At 37.9% G+C, this 25,646-nt stretch overlaps 2 protein-coding genes across 3 annotated transcripts in view; both read right to left on the bottom strand.

Moving 5' to 3' along the window:
- LOC137427457 (uncharacterized) overlaps positions 1 to 25,646 on the bottom strand; it is a 261,772-nt gene that overhangs the window by 5,147 nt on the left and 230,979 nt on the right. The gene's annotated exons all lie outside the window — the stretch shown is intronic.
- Positions 76 to 25,280, bottom strand: LOC137427451 (uncharacterized). Of its 2 annotated transcripts, XM_078778175.1 has the most exons (6): positions 24,905 to 25,280; positions 24,452 to 24,508; positions 12,176 to 12,238; positions 11,811 to 11,864; positions 853 to 937; positions 76 to 204 (listed from the first exon to the last, which is right to left on the bottom strand). In XM_078778175.1, the coding sequence occupies exons 1-5, from the start codon at positions 24,996 to 24,998 to the stop codon at positions 873 to 875; spliced, it is 333 nt and encodes a 110-aa protein (XP_078634301.1). In that variant the 5' UTR covers positions 24,999 to 25,280; the 3' UTR covers positions 76 to 204; positions 853 to 872. The 2 variants fall into 2 exon arrangements, with proteins under 2 accessions (XP_078634301.1, XP_078634303.1); XM_078778177.1 differs by lacking the exon at positions 12,176 to 12,238.

The following is a 25,646-nucleotide window of genomic DNA, read 5'->3' as shown; positions in this document are numbered from 1 at the left end:
TGCACACACAACATGTGTGTTGGTTTTCGCTTGCTTGAGTCTTCTTGAGAGTGTTTACAAAACCATTGTGGTTGTCGCTGTAATACATGCTACTGAAGTTGTCACTTTCTTGACGAGAGGTTTTTGCCATGTGCTGCTTGGAAGAAACATCTACATCGCACAACTGGGAATAGTTGGAACTGCAAAGCGGTTTCATTTGTTTCTCTGCAAACACATTGAGAAAGAGCATCAATAAATCACTATTGCATCAATACAGTGAAATACAGCATGCTTGAAAAGCATCAAACTTCAAATCTGTCAAAAGGGGAAAGCTACATATTAAGCACTATAAAAATAGCTCAATTTTATACTTCTCCATATTACCCTGCAGTTATTTACCGAGTACCACAGACAACACCTGATGTTTCAAGCCAGCATTTGTGGATGTTTTTCATTTTGGAGGATTTCATTTGAACACAACAAGAAATAAAAGTGTTCATTACTCTAAACGTTGTCAAATCTTGATTGCAACCTTATTCTCAAGTGTGCAGTTGAAATGTGGGTGTTTTCACCTTATGGCAATGGCATTTTATATTGTAAATAAATATAGTGAGCACAGGAAAATTCCTTGACAAATTGTTGAATATTCCTTGAAAAATCAAAACTGTTCAACAGCCAAAAAGATTTTCGTCCATAGATAGCACAATGGAGCATTGCTATCCCCTATGGGCTGGTGGGATATCATGCTATACTGTATATCGTTTTTGGCAACATCTCTCAATGGTGAAGAATCACTTAGAAGATTAAAAAATTATCATATCCAGATCTATTATGATGGTGGGTGGATGTGCATGTGCATGTCACTCCCCTTACCTTCAAAGAACTGAGCAACATTACTTGGTTCCCCATGAGGACAAATGCACGGTTCCTGATTTACACGCGCATTTCTCGGGGCATCCTGGGAAGTTTGAATAAAATTGTTTTGGTAATTTTCTGTCTTCACTGGATGAGCATCTCCTGCAAAATAATACTTCGTTCTTGATTAAAGGAAATAAAAGGTTGAATGATTGAATCTAAACTTTAAAAAAAAGAATAAAATACAACACAATTAAAGCTCTGACAAAAACACCAGCAAGAGACTTGGAAAACAACCAAAGTCAAATATCTCACCTTCATTGGGTTTACTACTGTTACGTTTGTGGGGGTAGGGATACTTTAGTCAAGGTAGATTTGTATAGGTAAGTGCTCTTCAGCATCCCCCCCCCTCCTCCTCCTCCTCCCTTCCCCCCTCCCCCTTGCATGTATACACAAAGAATTAAGTTAAGCACCCCCCCCGTTTTTTTACAACCTCGCACATTACAAGTTTGTTGTCGTCAAAACAGTGTAATATACCCATGATATTGCTATATTTTCTGGAGAAGTGATATTATGGTCACATAAAAACATAACAATCATGCCGTTTTCAATATTTTATTCTGAATAATTTAAGGTGAAATTTTTTGGGAATTTTAGGCATATTTTCACCTCAATTTAAGTATGGAGCTATCGGTCCATCACGGACAGTGTGGATGACGTTTATGTTTTCTAACGTACAGTCATTGTTCTGAGAAGACCTCTAGCGATCTTTGCGTCAATAACGTGTGTAGGACCCACGTGATCGGATCACTGACTCAACCCTACGTCTCATAGACCCTGTAAGCCGTCGTATGCGTTGCTGTGGCAGGTTGTTCCATTCCCGATGTAATGCACGTTCCACTTCATCCAGATTGGCTATTGGAGGGACCATCTTCGCAATTTGTCGTCCCAACATGTCCCAAACGTGCTCGAGGGGGTTCAGGTCAGGACTGTACGCAGGCCAGGGGATGGTTGTCACAGCACCTTGCTCCAGCAAGGCTCGGACGCATCTCGCACGGTGAGGCCTGGCGTTGTCATCCATGAAGATGGGTCTGCTGGCGTGGGTGTGGTCATCGAAGTGCGGGATTACGGTGGTATTCAGGATTTCCTCGGCATATCGCTCTCCGTTGAGGTTACCTCGCACAGTTATCAGGTCCAACTTACAGTCATGGGAGAAGCATCCCCAGACCATAATCGAGCCACCACCAAAGGGTACCGTTGGTTGAATGTTTTTAGGTGCATACGCGGTGTTTTTGTGGCGCCACACCCGAACACGCCCATCTGTCACGTACAGCAAGAACCGGCTTTCATCCGACCAATGAACTCGCCTCCAAGACCGGATGTTCCATCCACGTCGCGCTCGGCACCATGCCAAACGCTCCCTCTGATGTCGTTCGAGTAGCCTTGGACGCTTGATCACTCGTCTTGACCTTAAACCGGCCGATTTCAGGCGGTTCCTCACGGTACGGTGACATAGCCTTCTGTTGGGCAGCCAGTTGTCCTTCAGGAAATGGCTCGAGGCGAAGGGATATCGTCGCACCAGTCTCAAAAGCGCTCTATCTTGGCGGACTGTTGTCACGCGAGGTCTTCCAGACCTTGGGCGGTCCTTCACCGCATCCGTTTCCTGGTGTTTCTGCACCAACCGACTGATCACCGAATGGTGGTAACCAAACGTTCGAGCTACAGCTTTTCTGGACATTCCGGACTCGATCATGCCTATTATCCGCCATCGTTCTCCGTCCGACAACCGTCTACGAGCCACCATTACGAGAAAATGACCATGTAACCCCCACACGAGCTCAGGCGTGACTTGCAATAACCCGTGATGATAGTGCATTTACAGAAAATCACGACCACGTGGATGATAACACGTGCTGCACGAGCGATGGGCGTCACAGATGAGTGCACTCATCTGCATTTCATCAATGGATAAATTGCTAATGTCATACCAATCATTATTTGATCTCACATACCTTAGAATATATGCCAATGTATACATATACACAAAGAATATATATTAGGGGGTGCTTACCTTAATTCGTTGTGTAGGGGTGCTTAACTTAATTATTTGTGTATATTAACTCCGCCATACATTTGAACTGAACGCTTCGGAGTAACAGCTTGTTCGGCTATCCGTTCCTTGGGAAGATTTTAATCACCAGGAACGCGACACTACTTACAACTTGGGAAATCAATAAACATTTTATTCTGCTCCAATAAAAGACTATTGTATTTCTTCCAACAATGAACGAAAAAAAGAAAATGAATGGGTTATTTATTTATTTTAATAATTATATTTATAATTATATTTAGCATAATTTATAGGTTTGCACACTGGCATTTGACCTGTTAAAACAACAAATGAATGATGTTTTAATGTGAAATGAAATGAAATGATTAAATGATTTTATTTTTAAATTACATTAATTGACATGGACAAATGATTGTGTTTAGAAATGAAATCGACAAATGATTACTGTCTTAAAACTAGATGGTATTCATAGAATACTTACCCTGTGCAGTGCGCAGTCAACTTGTTGTGAGCCAACTCTTCTGTTTTTGAACATTTTTTTCCTTTGATCAAATATGGCTGCCAGACCACGTGAGCGATGACATCATAAATTTATATTCTCTAATATAATTGTTGCATAGATCACACTCAATACATTTCAAACTATAATTGTTGCACAGACTAAGCGTTTCCCTGTCGAATTATGACGTCATAATTATGGCACCAACGACGTCATCATTAACAACACCTATTCCGCATATGGAGTTCTTTACAATGAGCCATGTTTCAAGTTTTTCCATGCAGCGGTTTTGGAGATGTAGAGGTGCAACATTTTTTGGTTTTTCCAAGATGGTGCCTGTACCACATGACCTATGATGTCATGATTATCATTAAAATATTCAAAAGGAGGAGGCGCTCCTATGGTGAAAATTTAGTGTCCATCAGACCAACAGTTGCTGAAAAATTTAAAATAATGATCAGATAAGTGTCGTACTTGTCGAATTATGACATCATAACGAAGGCACCAATGGCATCATCATTAACATATCTTATTCCCCATGGGGAGTACTTGACAATGAGCCAGGTCTCAATTTTTTTCCATGGAGTGGTTTCAGAGATATAGAGGTGCGAAGTTTTTCCAAGATGGCGCCTGTACCACGTGACCTATGACATCATAATAGCCGGCGAAGCTGGTGTTGTGAATGAACGCGTACGTATTATGTTGAAAAGCTAGATTTTGCTGGATCCTTTGAGAATTTCGAAGCTTTGACGCACCAAATCGCTCCATGGAGGCCGCCATCTTGCGGATGCGGAAGTATGCATAAAAAATTGCGAAAAAGTTCAATAGGCGTTTGTTTCACACGTCTTTGTTTGATTCACAATCTTATGCGCCTCTAATTTGTAATTAAAATCCTTTAAGACCAACCTCGTTCCCCGGGCCCGCACGGGCCCTGGTTATCTTCAACGAAAATCTTCACCAAACACCGGAACCGGAACGGAAGATTCGAGAATTTGAAAAAATATTTCAAAAAAACCTTATTACCACGTTTCGGAGGCTGAAAACGGCGTCAAATATTCTAAAATTGACGAAGAATTATTTTTTAGAAATCTCCCGGCCGTAGGGTATAGTTTTTCATGGCCGGAAATATCCGAAGTTGAGACGGAATTCACCGAATCTTCTCTTTTACCAAGTCTTACCAGGTACGGTACCTACTACACCTACCTACTACCAACTACCTAACCTACTGATGCCATAGTGATGGATAAAAGAGTGGCAAGAGGCTTTGGCTTCGCCGGCTCATTGCGGCTTTGCAGTAGGGTCATATTAATCATTGAAATATTCTACAGGAGGCCCTCCAAATGTGAAAATTTCATGTCAATCGGACCAACGGTTGCCGAGAAAATGAATTTTTAAAATGCAGACGCATACGGCACATGGCACACGGCACACGTACGTTCGTAACTGAATGCTTAACCCCGCTTTTCACTTCGAGAGCGCAGGGTAATTAAATTGATTAAGAGAAACAAGTTATTCCTGTTTACAATGAAAAATTGACTTCGACAAATGATTGCTTTAAAAAAAATTAAATTTAATAAGAAAAGCATGTGATTTATGTTTTACAATGCAAAAACAAACTTGGGCAAACGATTATTTAAAAATAAAATGGGTTGAACGAATGATTTTTCCTTTTAAAATGACAAATTGACTTGAAAAATTATTAGTTTAAAAATAAAATCAACAAATTATTGCTGTTTAAAAATGAAATCGAAAAATGATTTCCATTTTGAAATCAAATTGAATAAGAACAAATGATTGCTGTTTTACAATAAAAAAAATTGACTTGGGCAAATGATCATTTTAAAATGAAATGGGTTGAACAAATGTTTTTCTGTTAAAATGACATATCGACGAATTATTGACGAATGACATATTGACATATTGAATTGAATGACATATTGAATGACATATTGAATGAACATATTGACGAATGACAAATTATTATTTAAAAATGACATTGACTTGGGCAAATTATTATTTTAAAATGACAAATTTACATGAAGAAATGATTATTTTAAAATGACAAATTTACAGCAGCAAATGATTATTTTAAAATGACATATTGACTTGGCAAATTATTATTTTAAAATGACAAATTTACATCAAGAAATGATTATTTTAAAATGAGAAATTTACAGCACCAAATGATTGTTTTAAAATGACATATTGACTTGGCAAATTATTATTTTAAAATGACAAATTTACATCAAGAAATGATTATTTTTAAATGACAAATATACCTCAAGAAATTATTATTTTAAAATGACATATTGACATGAACAAATGATTTTCTTTTGAAATGACAAATTAACTTGGGCAAATGATTATTTAACTAGAGCTTCCAGGGAAGCAGAACTCAACTGAACTGACTGGACAAGTTAACGGACGACAGACGACAGACGACGACGACAGACGACGGACGCCGGAGGGTTCAGTATGTGATGAACATAACTGGACGGCAATCCAGTTGTTTAAAATGACAAATTTACATGAACAAATAATTATTTAAAATGACAAATTAACTTGGGCAAATGATTTTCTTTTAAAATGACAAATTGACATGGACAAATGATTATTTTAAAATGACAAATTGACATAGCCAAATGATAATATTAAAATGACAAATTTACATGAACAAATGATTATTTTAAAATGACAAATTAACTTGGGCAAATGATTTTGTTTTAAAATGACAAATTGACATGACCAAATGATTTTCTTTTAAAATGACAAATTTACATGAACAAATGATTATTTTAAAATGACAAATGAACTTGGGCAAATGATTTTATTTTAAAATGACAAATTGACATGGCCATATTATTTTCTTTTAAAATGACAAATTAACTTGGGCAAATTATTTTATTTAAAAATGACAAATTGACATGACCAAATGATTTACTTTTAAAATGACAAATTGACATGACCAAATTATTATTTTAAAATGACAAATTGACATGACCAAATGATTTTCTTTTAAAATGACAAATTGACATGACCAAATGATTATTTTAAAATGACAAATTGATATGACCAAATGATTTTCTTTTAAAATGACAAATTAACTAGGGCAAATACAACAACAACAACAGGCATTTTAAGGCCATTTTCCCTGCAAGAGCGGGGGTTAGCCTTGCGTTCCCCATGTCAATCTTCTCCATTTTGCCCTATTTTCTGCATCTCCCCTTGTTAACCCCCTTGCCCGCATTTCTTCTTCGACCATCTTTAGCCAAGTTTTTCTCGGTCTTCCCCGTCCTCTACTTCCTTCTACATTCATTTCCATCACTCTTCTCAACCAGTCACTTTCATCCTTCCTCAACACATGACCAAACCATCTCAAATCTCAAATCAGGGCAAACGATGATTTTAAAATGACAAATTGACATGAACAAATTATTGTTTTAAAATGACAAATTAACATGGACAAATGATGATTTTAAAATGACAAATTGACATGGACAAATGATGATTTTAAAATGACAAATTGACATGGACAAATGATGATTTTAAAATGACAAATTGACATGAACAAATGATTGTTTTAAAATGACAAATTAACATGGACAAATGATGATTTTAAAATGACAAATTGACATGAACAAATGATTTTAAAATGACAAATTGACATGAACAAATGATTGTTTTAAAATGACAAATTAACTTGGGCAAATGATGATTTTAAAATGACAAATTGACATGAACAAATGATGATTTTAAAATGACAAATTGACATGAACAAATGATTGTTTTAAAATGACAAATTAACATGGACAAATGATGATTTTAAAATGACAAATTAACATGGACAAATGATGATTTTAAAATGACAAATTGACATGGACAAATGATGATTTTAAAATGACAAATTGACATGAACAAATGATTGTTTTAAAATGACAAATTAACATGGACAAATGATGATTTTAAAATGACAAATTAACATGGACAAATGATGATTTTAAAATGACAAATTAACATGGACAAATGATGATTTTAAAATGACAAATTGACATGGACAAATGATGATTTTAAAATGACAAATTGACATGGACAAATGATGATTTTAAAATGACAAATTAACTCGGGCAAACGATGATTTTAAAATGACAAATTAACTGGGGCAAATTATGATTTTAAAATGACAAATTAACATGGACAAATGATGATTTTAAAATGACAAATTAACATGGACAAATGATGATTTTAAAATGACAAATTAACATGGACAAATGATGATTTTAAAATGACAAATTGACATGAACAAATGATGATTTTAAAATGACAAATTAACATGGACAAATGATGATTTTAAAATGACAAATTGACATGAACAAATGATTATTTTAAAATGACAAATTAACATGGACAAATGATGATTTTAAAATGACAAATTAGCATGGACAAATGATGATTTTAAAATGACAAATTAACATGGACAAATGATGATTTTAAAATGACAAATTGACATGAACAAATGATGATTTTAAAATGACAAATTGACATGGACAAATGATGATTTTAAAATGACAAATTAACATGGACAAATGATGATTTTTAAATGACAAATTGACATGAACAAATGATGATTTTAAAATGACAAATTGACATGGACAAATGATGATTTTAAAATGACAAATTGACATGAACAAATGATTGTTTTAAAATGACAAATTAACATGGACAAATGATGATTTTAAAATGACAAATTAGCATGGACAAATGATGATTTTAAAATGACAAATTAACATGGACAAATGATGATTTTAAAATGACAAATTAACATGGGCAAATGACGATTTTAAAATGACAAATTAACATGGGCAAATGATGATTTTAAAATGACAAATTAACTGGGGCAAATGATGATTTTAAAATGACAAATTAACGAGGGCAAATGATGATTTTAAAATGACAAATTAACGAGGGCAAATGATGATTTTAAAATGACAAATTAACGAGGGCAAATGATGATTTTAAAATGACAAATTGACATGAACAAATGATTGTTTTAAAATGACAAATTGACATGAACAAATGATTGTTTTAAAATGACAAATTATCATGGACAAATGATTATTTTAAAATGACAAATTAACATGGACAAATTATTATTTTTAATGACAAATTGGCATGAACAAATGATTGTTTTAAAGGTCCACAGCCACGGAATCTCACTCAAAATGCATTTGATGTCATCCAAATGAGTCTTTATGGTGAATTCAAATATGGCATTGATTTTTTGTTATATTCACTCTGAAACATTAAAAATGAAAGAAAACCGAACCACTTGGGAACGCCCCTAAAAATTCTGCCCCATACCTCAAAGCCGATGACGTAGTCCATGTGACATCACCTCCAGAACACAGCTCGCTCGCAAGCAGGCTCCACGTGCATTTGCTTGATACAAATCAAACACTTGTTTTAACTCCAATTTACATTCTGTTTCTACTTTTAGTGAGAAGTCGGGGTCTGTGCAACCATTCATGAACTTTATTTGGTGCAAATCGGATAATTTTTAGCCGAGTTACCTCAGACCGTGAGTTGTTAATTATATAATTCACACATAGTTGAATAGGTGCAGGCCGCTCCACGGAACGACCTTGCGGGCTTATCAACGAGGCGAGGCGTGACACACATGTGTCTCAGCATACCTCAGATCAAGATCAAGCAAATCAAAAGTAGAGTACGTACAAATTACACGGAACAGATCGCGGGCCAAAGCATAGCGAATCGAGATGGCATGGACTTCGTTCTGGAGGTGATGTCATACGTCATATGATCTGGTAGCAGTGAAATTCGGGGTTTTTTAGGGTGGGGCTTAGCAGGGTGCAAGAGCGCTAAAAAGGAAAGGGAAAAATTCTATTAAAAAAATTAGCTATTACTTATTACAAGAAATCGATTTCTATTTTTTTAAAACTGATACTCATACAAATAAGTCAAAAATGTTCTGCATTTCTATGCACCTTTAACATGACAAATTAACATGGACAAATGATTATTTTTAAATGACAAATTGACATGAACAAATGATTGTTTTAAAATGACAAATTAACATGGAGAAATGATTATTTTGAAATGACAAATTGACATGAACAAATGATTGTTTTAAAATGACAAATTAACATGGACAAATGATGATTTTAAAATGACAAATTAACATGGACAAATGATGATTTTAAAATGACAAATTAACATGGACAAATGATTATTTTTAAATGACAAATTGACATGAACAAATGATTGTTTTAAAATGACAAATTAACATGGACAAATGATTATTTTGAAATGACAAATTAACATGAACAAATGATTGTTTTAAAATGACAAATTAACATGGACAAATGATGATTTTAAAATGACAAATTAACATGGACAAATGATTATTTTAAAATGACAAATTGACATGAACAAATTATTATTTTGAAATGACAAATTAACATGAACAAATTATTGTTTTAAAATGACAAATTAACATGGACAAATGATTGTTGTAAAATAACAAATTAACATGGACAAATGATTATTTTAAAATGACAAATTGACATGAACAAATTATTATTTTGAAATGACAAATTAACATGGGCAAATGATGATTTTGAAATGACAAATTAACATGGACAAATGATTATTTTGAAATGACAAATTGACATGAACAAATTATTGTTTTAAAATGACAAATTGACATGAACAAATTATTGTTTCAAAATGACAAATTGACATGAACAAATGATGATTTTGAAATGACAAATTAACATGGACAAATGATTATTTTGAAATGACAAATTGACATGAACAAATTATTGTTTTAAAATGACAAATTGACATGAACAAATGATTGTTGTAAAATAACAAATTAACATGGACAAATGATTATTTTAAAATGGCAAATTGACTTGAACAAATTATTGTTTTAAAATGACAAATTGACATGAACAAATTCTTATTTTAAAATGACAAATTGACATGAACAAATAATAATTTTTAATGACAAATTGACATGGACAAATGATTGTTGTAAAAGAACAAATTAACATGGACAAATAATAATTTTTAATGACAAATTGACATGAACAAATTATTGTTTTAAAATGACAAATTAACATGGACAAATTCTTATTTTAAAATGACAAATTGACATGAACAAATGATTGTTTTAAAATGACAAATTAACTTGGGCAAATTATTATTTAAAAATGACTAATTTACATGAACAAATAATAATTTTTAATGACAAATCGACATGGACAAATGGTTTTCTTTTAAAATGACAAATTGACATGAAGAAATAAATATTTTAAAATGACAAATTTACATGAAGAAATGATTGTTTCAAAATGATAAAATTAACTTGGGCAAATTACTATTTTAAAATGATGAATTTACATGAACAAATTATCATTTTTAATGACAAATTGACATGGACAAATGATTGTTGTAAAATAACAAATTAACATGGACAAATAATAATTTTTAATGACAAATTGACATGAACAAATTATTGTTTTAAAATGACAAATTAACTTGGGCAAATTATTATTTAAAAATGACTAATTTACATGAACAAATAATAATTTTTAATGACAAATTGACATGGACAAATGATTTTCTTTTAAAATGACAAATTGACATGAAGAAATAATTATTTTAAAATGACAAATTTACATGAAGAAATGATCGTTTCAAAATGATAAAATTAACTTGAGCAAATTACTATTTTAAAATGACGAATTTACATGAACAAATTATCATTTTAAATGACAAATCGACATGGACAAATGATTTTCTTTTAAAATGACAAATTTTCATGAAGAAATGCTTGTTTTAAAATGATAAAATTAACTTGGGCAAATTATTATTTTAAAATGACAAATTTACATGAACAAATGATTCTTTTTTAAATGAAAAATTGACTTGGGCAAATGATTTTCTTTTAAAATGACAACTTGACATGAATATATGATTTTCTTTTAAAATGACATATTCACTTGGGCAAATGATTATTTTAACATGACAATTTTTTACCGAACGGGACCTCTGACCTTTGACCTTTTGCCCCAAAATCTAATCGGTTCATCTTTACAACATTATTCATACCTGCACCAAATTTGACTAAGCACTTCAGCTGTTCTTAAGTTATTGCGGTAGTAAAAACCTATCAAGGACAGATGCACGGACAGCTGGACGGACAACCCGGAAACAATGCCTCTGGCGACTTCATCAGCGGAGGCATAAAAGTGCAAGTATTTACAGGGAGAACAAAAAACAGTAAATAAATACAAGGGATCAAATGGTACTTATTGTCCTTTAGTGCAGCCTGCTACGTGAGCCACCTTAAAAAAAAAATCTTTTTTGAATAACAACACTTACCCTTCCATGGACAATTCATCAGATCAGGATCAACCTTCAACTTCCAATCAAAATCTGTAACAAAACAATCACAATGTTCTGTCGTTATATCCATCATCGGCATTGCATGTTCGCCGCAGACTGCTTCAGTGATACCCATCGGTGTTTGCACGTTTCCCCCAACATAGCTCAACAAACACACTGTCATGTTTCAATGTGAAAACAAAATCAGTTTATTAACGAGCTGGGTCTTTGACTTTCTTGTGGAGAGAGGGGAGAAACACGGCCTTAAGATAAGTACAGCAGCATGTTTCTAAAGAACAATCACGTGTACCACATACATTCATCATCGTGTGGAACAGGCAGAATGTTGTCGTGCTTCAGACCTTTGTCTCGAGACGTTGAATCATCCTCAAACTCAGATTCCACCTTCACTTTCACAATAAAATCTGAAAATAAAAACTTCGGCATTCTATTTGAACATTTCTGAATCAAAAGGCATTTTCAAGTGTTAACCCATTTAAAATACTAGGGCATGCCCGTACTATATATAAGCTAGGACGTGCCCGTACGTGGGTGCCCGTTCCTTGCAAAAAAAAAAAAAACTGCAAAAAAAAAAAAAAACTGCAAAAAAAAAACAATGGTTTGGTCCATTCGCAACGACCACAGAACCCCCCCCCCCCCCTCTATTTACATGAATGGTTTGGTCCATTCGCAAAGCCAAAGCGAACGACCACAGAACCCCCCCCTCTATTTACATGAATGGTTTGGTCCATTCGCAAAGCCAAAGCGAACGACCACAGAACCCCCCCCCCCCCCTCTATTTACATGAATGGTTTGGTCCATTCGCAACGGCAAAGCGAACGGCGAACGGCGAACGGCTAAATCGCCATAGCTCGGTAAGTACTTGTCCGATTAATTTCAAACCTTGAAAAGGCACATCCTCGGGTCCCCAGCAATATACCTGGCAAGTTTCAAGTATATCGGACCGGTAGTTGTCGAGAAACAGCGGTCACAGACAAACGTACAGACGTACAGACGTACAGACGTACAAACGTACAAACGTACAGAGATTACTGGAATTATAGATAGATGTTTACAATGATGATTGTTATATTACTACCAAAAGTACCAGTGATGGGAAAGTTTAAGTTAATCGATCAATTTAAATAATTTCATGGACTAAAAAAAGGTTAATTGTGTTGCACTCTTGGTTTCACTCAGAGCCAAAACTCTAAGCTACTTATACCGGCCACCGCAAAATGGTGGTGCAACATTGGGTGGCGGAGGTTGGATTTGTCCAAAAAATAAAAAATAGAGGCCAAAATATGCTGCTTGCTAAATAAAATTTGGCAACAGATTCGGAATCTGGCTACTAGGATTTTTAAAGTGATTCTTCACCATTGGGAGATACGGCCAAAAACGATACATAGCAGGATATCTCAAAAAGCTGTGCACGGATTTCGACGAACCTTGGTGGACCGGTTGGGTATCTGACAAGGACGATTGAATTCGATTTTGGTGAAGATCTGAATATGGATTCGGATTTGAGAATTATTTAATTTTCTCAGTGATTCTTCACCATTGGGAGATTGGGCCAAAAACGATGCATAGCAGGATATATCAAAAAGTTATGGACGAATTTGGACGAAACTTGTTGGACAGGTTGTGTGTGTGACAAGGAAGAATCGCTTCAATTTTGGTGAAGATCCGGATCCGGATCCAGCTAGTAAAAAATTTAAGCGATTCTTTACCATTGAGTGATAAGGCCAACCAGGCAGAGGTATGCTCTCTACTGAGTGCCGTTCTAGTTCATTGATGTTTTCCCATCATTTTAAAAGTGAATGTTGAGCTTTTCAAGCGCAGTGCAGGAAGCAGTTGCCGTAGACAGGATGCAGACAAATGCATTGGCAGACAACACGGTTCGCAATATATAACAGATGACTTCCCTTCCAAGGGACTTCAACACAGAAAGAGACCATTCAGCCCCAAAAGCCTGCACAATTGTTGCCATCCCATGCCAGTTTTTTGGTGTGCAGAGTCAAGGCTCGTGGAAGAGCGAGAACAATGAACGGATCATGACGCAACAGGACAAAAGGAACAGCAGCGAGTGGGTTTGGGGTGGGGGTGGGATCAACAGCGGAGTTGAAGGAAAAAATGGAGGGAGACTTAGACAAACAATGGGGTGGACAGGATCGATTCAGAAGGAAATTTCTTCCTTGCCCTCCACTCCCTCTCCTTGATCTCTCTCCCCCATCCTCCTCCTCTCTCTTTCTCCCTCCCCTCTCTCGATATGTGTTCGCACTCTATCCTTTTAAAATGTTGAGCGTCAAGCAACACACTCCATTTTTTAAATCTTTCATAGAACGAATGACTTGGCCGCGGTTTGAAATGCCAACCTCTCGACACAGAGCGGACGTTCTAACTCTAACAAATTACATCATCAAGTCCAACGAGTAACAAGTTTATATTATCACATGAAAGGCAAAATTATGCCGCTAGAGGGCCCCCCCAAAAATCTAATCATATGTCAAATAACAGTAAGGTTTAATCAAGCCCGTCAGAACACACGGCAATCAAGTGTTACATTACGTAATCAAGTGTTACGTTACAAAAATTATTTAATAGCGCATTAAACGTGCATTAACCAATCAGCCCTCACTGGATTTTGTCGCAGGTTGTGACAACAGTGCAGCCATTCTTGTTTCCATAAAGTTCATACAATTAGGATGTGAATTGGTCTATAAAATATATGATTGGAACGTGAATCTATATAATAAACCCAGAAAGGTTTGTTTGTCCGTTTTATGAACACTAGGGCATTGCCCGTACTATATCTATATCTAAAATTATATCCCCCCCCTCTATTTACATGAAATGGTTTGGTCCAAAGCGAACGGCTTGCGAGTACGGTGACAATCCCCCCCCTCTATTTACATGCAATGGTTTGGTCCAAAGCGAACGGCTTGCGAGTACGGTGACAATCCCCCCCCCTCTATTTACATGAAATGGTTTGGTCCAAAGCGAACGGCTTCCGGAGTTTGGTAAAGAAATCGCCATCGCGTGCACAAACGCGCAGGAAAGCGAATGAATCGCAAATTCGTTTTTATTAGTTTTAAAACATAGTTTAACGCCAACATAGTTTGCAAACGTGAAATAAATGAATACGCTCTCAAATGTGCCATCCGAGGCAGAGTGTGTCCGCCACGTTCGGCACACGCGATAGTTCGCTGCTCTCTGATTGGTTGAATCGTTTTTTGGACATAGCTCGGTAAGTAATTGTCCGATTAATATGAAACCTTGAAAAGGCACATCCTCGGGTCCCCAGCAATATACCTGGCAAGTTAAAAGTATATCGGACCCGTGGTTGTCGAGAAACAGCGGTCACAGACAAACGTACAAACGTACAGAGATTACTGGAATTATAGATAGATAAACATAAGTCGTCAATGTAAAGTCGACACGCCACACAACATACACTGCAAAACCATACAAACACACCAGCATAAAAACAGCACACAATCACGAACACACCAGCACACAATCACAAACACACCAGCATAAAAACAGCACACAATCACGAACACACCAGCACACAATCACAAACACTCCAGCATAAAAACACCACACAAACACAAACACACTAGCACACACACCACACAATCACAAACACACCAGCATAAAAAAAAGCACACAATCACAAACACTCCAGCATAAAAACAGCACACAATCACAAACACACCAGCATAAAAACAGCACACAATCACGAACACACCAGCACACAATCACAAACACTCCAGCATAAAAACACCACACAATCACAAACACAAACACACTAGCACACACACCACACAATCACAAACACACCAGCATAAAAACAGCACACAATCACAAACACACCAGCACACAATCACAAACACTCCAGCATAAAAACACCACACAATCACAAACACAAACACACTAGCACACACACCACACAATCACAAACACACCAGCATAAAAACAGCACACAATCACGAACACACCAGCACACAATCACAAACACACCAGCACACAATCACAAACACTCCAGCATAAAAACACCACACAATCACAAACACAAACACACTAGCACACACACCACACAATCACAAACACACCAGCATAAAAACAGCACACAATCACAAACACGCCAGCATAAAAGCAGCACACAATCACAAACACACCAGCATAAAAACAGCACACAATCACAAACACACCAGCATAAAAACAGCACACAATCACAAACACACCAGCATAAAAGCAGCACACAATCACAAACACACCAGCATAAAAACAGCACACAATCACAAACACACCAGCATAAAAACAGCACACAATCACAAACACTCCAGCATAAAAACAGCACACAATCACAAACACGCCAGCATAAAAACAGCACACAATCACAAACACTCCAGCATAAAAACAGCACACAATCACAAACACACCAGCATAAAAACAGCACACAATCACAAACACGCCAGCATAAAAACAGCACACAATCACAAACACTCCAGCATAAAAACAGCACACAATCACAAACACACCAGCATAAAAACAGCACACAATCACAAATACTCCAGCATAAAAACAGCACACAATCACAAACACGCCAGCATAAAAACAGCACACAATCACAAATACTCCAGCATAAAAACAGCACACAATCACAAACACACCAGCATAAAAACAGCACACAATCACAAACACACCAGCATAAAAACAGCACACAATCACAAATACTCCAGCATAAAAACAGCACACAATCACAAACACGCCAGCATAAAAACAGCACACAATCACAAACACTCCAGCATAAAAACAGCACACAATCACAAACACACCAGCATAAAAACAGCACACAATCACAAACACACCAGCATAAAAACAGCACACAATCACAAACACACCAGCATAAAAACAGCACACAATCACAAACACACCAGCATAAAAACAGCAAACAATCACAAATACTCCAGCATAAAAACAGCACACAATCACAAACACACCAACATAAAAACAGCACACAATCACAAACACACCAACATAAAAACAGCACACAATCACAAACACACCAGCATAAAAACAGCACACAATCACAAACACGCCAGCATAAAAACAGCACACAATCACAAACACTCCAGCATAAAAACAGCACACAATCACAAACACACCAGCATAAAAACAGCACACAATCACAAACACACCAGCATAAAAACAGCACACAATCACAAACACTCCGGCATAAAAACAGCACACAATCACAAACACACCAGCATAAAAACAGCACACAATCACAAACACACCAGCATAAAAACAGCACACAATCACAAACACTCCAGCATAAAAACAGCACACAATCACAAACACACCAGCATAAAAAAAGCACACAATCACAAACACTCCAGCATAAAAACAGCACACAATCACAAACACACCAGCATAAAAACAGCACACAATCACAAACACTCCAGCATAAAAACAGCACACAATCACAAACACTCCAGCATAAAAACAGCACACAATCACAAACACACCAGCATAAAAACAGCACACAATCACAAACACACCAGCATAAAAACAGCACACAATCACAAACACACCAGCATAAAAACAGCACACAATCACAAACACACCAGCATAAAAACAGCACACAATCACAAACACTCCAGCATAAAAACAGCACACAATCACAAACACTCCAGCATAAAAACAGCACACAATCACAAACACTCCAGCATAAAAGCAGCACACAATCACAAACACACCAGCATAAAAACAGCACACAATCACAAACACACCAACATAAAAACAGCACACAATCACAAACACACCAGCATAAAAGCAGCACACAATCACAAACACTCCAGCATAAAAACAGCACACAATCACAAACACTCCAGCATAAAAGCAGCACACAATCACAAACACACCAGCATAAAAGCAGCACACAATCACAAACACTCCAGCATAAAAACAGCACACAATCACAAACACGCCAGCATAAAAGCAGCACACAATCACAAACACTCCAGCATAAAAACAGCACACAATCACAAACACTCCAGAATAAAAGCAGCACACAATCACAAACACGCCAGCATAAAAACAGCACACAATCACAAACACACCAGCATAAAAACAGTACACAATCACAAACACTCCAGCATAAAAACAGCACACAATCACAAACACACCAGCATAAAAACAGCACACAATCACAAACACTCCGGCATAAAAACAGCACACAATCACAAACACACCAGCATAAAAACAGCACACAATCACAAACACTCCAGCATAAAAACAGCACACAATCACAAACACACCAGCATAAAAACAGCACACAATCACAAACACACCAGCATAAAAACAGCACACAATCACAAACACTCCAGCATAAAAACAGCACACAATCACAAACACACCAGCATAAAAACAGCGCACAATCACAAACACACCAGCATAAAAACAGCACACAATCACAAACACTCCAGCATAAAAACAGCACACAATCACAAACACACCAACATAAAAACAGCACACAATCACAAACACACCAGCATAAAAACAGCACACAATCACAAACACACCAGCATAAAAACAGCACACAATCACAAACACACCAGCATAAAAACAGCACACAATCACAAACACTCCAGCATAGAAACAGCACACAATCACAAACACACCAGCATAAAAACAGCACACAATCACAAACACTCCAGCATAAAAACAGCACACAATCACAAACACACCAGCATAAAAACAGCACACAATCACAAACACACCAGCATAAAAACAGCACACAATCACAAACACTCCAGCATAAAAACAGCACACAATCACAAACACACCAGCATAAAAACAGCACACAATCACAAACACACCAGCATAAAAACAGCACACAATCACAAACACTCCAGCATAAAAACAGTACACAATCACAAACACACCAGCATAAAAACAGCACACAATCACAAACACACCAGCATAAAAACAGTACACAATCACAAACACTCCAGCATAAAAACAGTACACAATCACAAACACACCAGCATAAAAACAGTACACAATCACAAACACTCCAGCATAAAAACAGCACACAATCACAAACACACCAGCATAAAAACAGCACACAATCACAAACACTCCAGCATAAAAACAGCACACAATCACAAACACACCAGCATAAAAACAGCACACAATCACAAACACTCCAGCATAAAAACAGCACACAATCACAAACACACCAGCATAAAAACAGCACACAATCACAAACACACCAGCATAAAAACAGCACACAATCACAAACACTCCAGCATAAAAACAGCACACAATCACAAACACTCCAGCATAAAAACAGCACACAATCACAAACACACCTGCATAAAAACAGCACACAATCACAAACACTCCAGCATAAAAACAGCACACAATCACAAACACACCAGCATAAAAACAGCACACAATCACAAACACTCCAGCATAAAAACAGCACACAATCACAAACACTCCAGCATAAAAACAGCACACAATCACAAACACACCTGCATAAAAACAGCACACAATCACAAACACACCTGCATAAAAACAGCACACAATCACAAACACACCAGCATAAAAACAGCACACAATCACAAACACTCCAGCATAAAAACAGCACACAATCACAAACACACCAGCATAAAAACAGCACACAATCACAAACACACCAGCATAAAAACAGCACACAATCACAAACACGGCAGCATAAAAACAGCACACAATCACAAACACGGCAGCATAAAAACAGCACACAATCACAAACACTCCAGCATAAAAACAGCACACAATCACAAACACTCCAGCATAAAAACAGCACACAATCACAAACACTCCAGCATAAAAACAGCACACAATCACAAACACACCAGCATAAAAACAGCACACAATCACAAACACACCAGCATAAAAACAGCACACAATCACAAACACTCCAGCATAAAAACAGCACACAATCACAAACACTCCAGCATAAAAACAGCACACAATCACAAACACTCCAGCATAAAAACAGCACACAATCACAAACACTCCAGCATAAAAACAGCACACAATCACAAACACTCCAGCATAAAAACAGCACACAATCACAAACACTCCAGCATAAAAACAGCACACAATCACAAACACACCAGCATAAAAACAGCACACAATCACAAACACACCAGCATAAAAACAACACACAATCACAAACACTCCAGCATAAAAACAGCACACAATCACAAACACTCCAGCATAAAAACAGCACACAATCACAAACACTCCAGCATAAAAACAGCACACAATCACAAACACTCCAGCATAAAAACAGCACACAATCACAAACACACCAGCATAAAAACAGCACACAATCACAAACACACCAGCATAAAAACAGCACACAATCACAAACACTCCAGCATAAAAACAGCACACAATCACAAACACTCCAGCATAAAAACAGCACACAATCACAAACACGGCAGCATAAAAACAGCACACAATCACAAACACTCCAGCATAAAAACAGCACACAATCACAAACACACCAGCATAAAAACAGCACACAATCACAAACACACCAGCATAAAAACAACACACAATCACAAACACTCCAGCATAAAAACAGCACACAATCACAAACACTCCAGCATAAAAACAGCACACAATCACAAACACTCCAGCATAAAAACAGCACACAATCACAAACACTCCAGCATAAAAACAGCACACAATCACAAACACACCAGCATAAAAACAGCACACAATCACAAACACACCAGCATAAAAACAGCACACAATCACAAACACACCAGCATAAAAACAGCACACAATCACAAACACTCCAGCATAAAAACAGCACACAATCACAAACACTCCAGCATAAAAACAGCACACAATCACAAAGACTCCAGCATAAAAACAGCACACAATCACAAACACTCCAGCATAAAAACAGCACACAATCACAAACACTCCAGCATAAAAACAGCACACAATCACAAACACACCAGCATAAAAACAGCACACAATCACAAACACTCCAGCATAAAAACAGCACACAATCACAAACACACCAGCATAAAAACAGCACACAATCACAATCACTCCAGCATAAAAACAGCACACAATCACAAACACTCCAGCATAAAAACAGCACACAATCACAAACACACCAGCATAAAAACAGCACACAATCACAAACACTCCAGCATAAAAACAGCACACAATCACAAACACTCCAGCATAAAAACAGCACACAATCACAAACACACCAGCATAAAAACAGCACACAATCACAAACACTCCAGCATAAAAACAGCACACAATCACAAACACTCCAGCATAAAAACAGCACACAATCACAAACACTCTCAGCATAAAAACAGCACACAATCACAAACACACCAGCATAAAAACAGCACACAATCACAAACACACCAGCATAAAAACAGCACACAATCACAAACACTCCAGCATAAAAACAGCACACAATCACAAACACTCCAGCATAAAAACAGCACACAATCACAAACACTCCAGCATAAAAACAGCACACAATCACAAACACTCCAGCATAAAAACAGCACACAATCACAAACACTCCAGCATAAAAACAGCACACAATCACAAACACACCAGCATAAAAACAGCACACAATCACAAACACGGCAGCATAAAAACAGCACACAATCACAAACACTCCAGCATAAAAACAGCACACAATCACAAACACACCAGCATAAAAACAGCACACAATCACAAACACACCAGCATAAAAACAACACACAATCACAAACACTCCAGCATAAAAACAGCACACAATCACAAACACTCCAGCATAAAAACAGCACACAATCACAAACACTCCAGCATAAAAACAGCACACAATCACAAACACACCAGCATAAAAACAGCACACAATCACGAACACTCCAGCATAAAAACAGTACACAATCACAAACACACCAGCATAAAAACAGCACACAATCACAAACACTCCGGCATAAAAACAGCACACAATCACAAACACTCCAGCATAAAAACAGCACACAATCACAAACACACCAACACACAAACACCACAAAATCACAAACACAAGTTATGCCTAGGATCGGTCATCTCCGATTGCTCTTTCTCGTTACTGGTTTGAATGTGGTCGGTATTCCGGGTTTTGTGGTTTGTATAAACTAGAATAATGAAGAGATGTGTAAGTGGGATGATAACAAAAACATGGCTCTGATTTTCATTCACAATTTTCTACCGAACTTGATGGACATTTGTACTTTCAATGGGATAAATTTACTAGTACCGGATATACAGGGTGACCCAAAAAAACCTCCCACATTTCAAAGGTAAATGAAAAAAAATTGGTTGAAGATAATCAAGATTTTATTTGCACACATGAAACTTCATTCAATACAGTTTTTATTCATCATGTTTTAAAGATGACATCCTCCAAATGGTGGCCGCCATTGTCTATACACGCCTGGAGGCCATTTCTAAGGCTGCCATGGCTCGACGGGTCATGTCGGGTGGAACAGCGGCTATCTCCTGCTGAATAGCAACCTTAAGGGCTTCAAGAGTTTGGGGTCGATGAGTATACACTCGTGATTTAAGGTAGCCCCACAGAAAAAAATCACAAGGGGCGAGGTCAGGGGAACGGGCCGGCCACCCAACATCGCCACGCAACGAGATCACCTGATCCGGAAACATTTCCCTCAGCACTTGCAATGATCTTCGAGCTGTGTGTGCCGTAGCTCCATCTTGCCGAAACCACACATCGAGTTCTTCAAGCTCAAGGTGTTCGAGTTGTGGCCTGAGAAAGTTTTCGAGCATATCAATGTAACGGTCAGAAGTTAGGGTAACAGTTACACCACCCTCTTCAAAGAAATAAGGACCCACGATGCCAACATCGGCAACAGCGCACCACACAGTCACTCGATCGGAGTGCAACGGTCTTTCGTGTCGCATGCGAGGGTTGTCTTCAGAGCAATAGCGAAAATTTTGTTTGTTTACAGAGCCACTCAAATGAAAATGAGCTTCGTCACTGCACAAGAGAACAGCATCTTCCGGAACACGTTGCAGAATGTTCTCGCATAACTCCCTGCGGCTTATCCAGTCTCTCGCATTGAGTTCTTGCACAACCGCCATTTTGTATGGATGGAAGTGGAGGTCTTTGTGTAAGATTCTCCTTGCAGTTTCCCGGGATATCCCTACAGCTAAAGCTTCCGCGCAGAACGTCTCGGAGACTGCACAACAGATCGCCTCAATGCTTCAATATTCTCAGGCGTACGAGCGCTCCTCGGTCGACCAGGTGATTTTCTTTTTAAAGCTGAGCCTGTTGCCCTGAAATTCTCAACCCACTGCAAGATGGTTTTCCGATCTGGAACGTCTTGGTTCCGTGGAATACTGAAACGTCTTCGAAAGGCCCTCTGCACGGCGATCACGGAACGGTTGTTTGTGAAGAACGCTTCGACAGCGAACGCACGGTGTGCTCCCGACCACGCAATGTTGGCGACTGAGGACGGTTGGGGACTTGGGGTTGGGCTACCAACAGACCCTAGCCCCGCCCCTCCCGCCTCACTACTGCCAGTGCTACAGCCTTTCGAAATGTGGGAGGTTTTTTTGGGTCACCCTGTACAAGGTGGACACATCTGCTCGCTCCAACCACCGCGATCCATGAACATTTAAACATCCAATCACATCTCTTTCCTTCATGTAGTCAGGTTCACTATGTTAACAAATATAATTTCGTTCAAAATTTTGGTAGATTAGCAAAACTATACATTTTTGGAATATTCAGAGCATGAGGAATCCAAAAATTAATGTTTACATTTGCGTAGACACCTTTGCAAAAATGACACTCAGGACAGTAATGAAGACAGTCAGGTTCACTATGTTAACAAATAGAATTTCTTTCAAAATTTTGGGATTAGCAAACCTGTACATTTTTGGAATCTTCAGAGCATGGAGAATCTGAAAATCAATGGCATTTGCACAGACACCTGCATGGCCGCCATTTTGGATTTTGAAAATGGCCGCCATAAAATACATATTTTGCGCGATCTCGGCTTCTAGTCAACCTAGAGACTTAATGAAATATGCTAATCCTATGTTTTCTGGGTCAAGGAATCCAATAAAGGCCTCAAAATAGTGCTCAGGATTATAGAAAAGCAACAACCAAAGGTAATTGAAAACCATTGTCTTTATATTTGTGATATAACTGTATTACATAATACATGATATTGCAAGTCCTTTGAAGTTATAGGTTGTTTATAGGAAGTTATAGGTAGTATCAGATTGAAGTATAAGTCCTATACACAGGATCTACGAGGTCTATACCGTTCAGGAATATGCTTTTACAGATCTTCATCACTGTCCTGAGTGTCATTTTCGCAAAGGTGTCTATGCAAATGTCAACATTAATTTTTGGATTCCTCATGCTCTGAATATTCCAATAATGTATAGTTTTGCTAATCTACCAAAATTTTGAACGAAAAAACATAGTGAACCTGACTAATGTAAACTATACATCATTATTTGAGGGGGTGCCCACACTGTATATTGGGGTAACGTTTACTCTGGTTCAACAACAATGTGGGTGTGGTTCAAACCTTGGTCTTGAGGGAACGAATGATCCACAAACTCGGACTTCACCATCACAATGACATCTGCAAACAAAAACAATCCATTTAAACCAAACTTAAACTAAACTTAAAAACTTAACTAAACTTAAACTAAACCAAACTTAAACCAAACCAAAAACAATCCATTTAAATCCCCCCCCCCCCCCCTTCCCACGCCTCCTCCCCCCTTCCCACGCCTCCTCCCCCCAAGCCCTCTCCCTCCCACACATCTCCCTGCTCTTAAATGTTGTGTGCTCTCATGTGTTCGTGTGCTTCCCCTTCTCTTGTCTTCCGCTCCCTCTTTTTATATATTTTGTTTGTCTGGTTGATTTGTTTGTGAAGTAAATGTCAGCTCTTTCACGAGCCTCGATTCAGTATACAAAAAAAAACTTACAGGAAACCCCAGAACTTCATTCATGGTGCGGAGCGAACGTCACGTACCGGGTTCTGACTCGTTATCCTCGGGTGGAGCGACCCTGGACCCTGGACCCGCGATACGCGGGAGATCCTCCCGGACCGAGCAAGTTCCTTCCATCGGAGACCCTCGTGGATCCCGGAGGGTTCACTTTGTGTTCCTCACCGGAGAGATCTGGGCTCATCGCACACCGCACGGGTACAGTGACGTCGAGTGTGGTACAGTGTGACAGTACTGTAACATAGGGAAGAGTGCGATTATGATAACACGGCAGGACAACAACAGGATACCACACGTGTAAACAGCACGTATCGTGGATTCGTAAAAACCGCCACGAACTGAGTGTGAAGAATCGAACGCCGATTCTGGAGTGTAGATTCGACAACGACAAGCGACGCTTGGTGTTGGTTTCATGGATCTAACGCCGATTCTGGAGTGTAGATTCGCCAAGCGACGCTTGATGTTGGTCTCATGAATCGAACGCCGATTCTGGAGTGTAGATTCGACAAGCGACGCTTGATGTTGGTCTCATGAATCGAACGCCGATTCTGGAGTGTAGATTCGACAAGCGACGCTTGATGTTGGTCTCATGAATCTAACGCCGATTCTGGAGTGTAGATTCGACAAGCGACGCTTGATGTTGGTCTCATGAATCGAACGCCGATTCTGGAGTGTAGATTCGACACGCGACGCTTGGTGTTGGTTTCATGGATCTAACGCCGATTCTGGAGTGTAGATTCGACAAGCGACGCTTGATGTTGGTCTCAT

This window comes from Myxine glutinosa, chromosome 5 (genome assembly GCF_964187855.1).
Source record: "Myxine glutinosa chromosome 5, kmMyxGlut1.1, whole genome shotgun sequence".
Lineage (NCBI taxonomy): Eukaryota > Metazoa > Chordata > Myxini > Myxiniformes > Myxinidae > Myxine > Myxine glutinosa.
The sequence above is the reverse complement of the archived record's forward strand: the minus strand, read 5'-3'. Positions and strand labels throughout refer to the sequence as shown.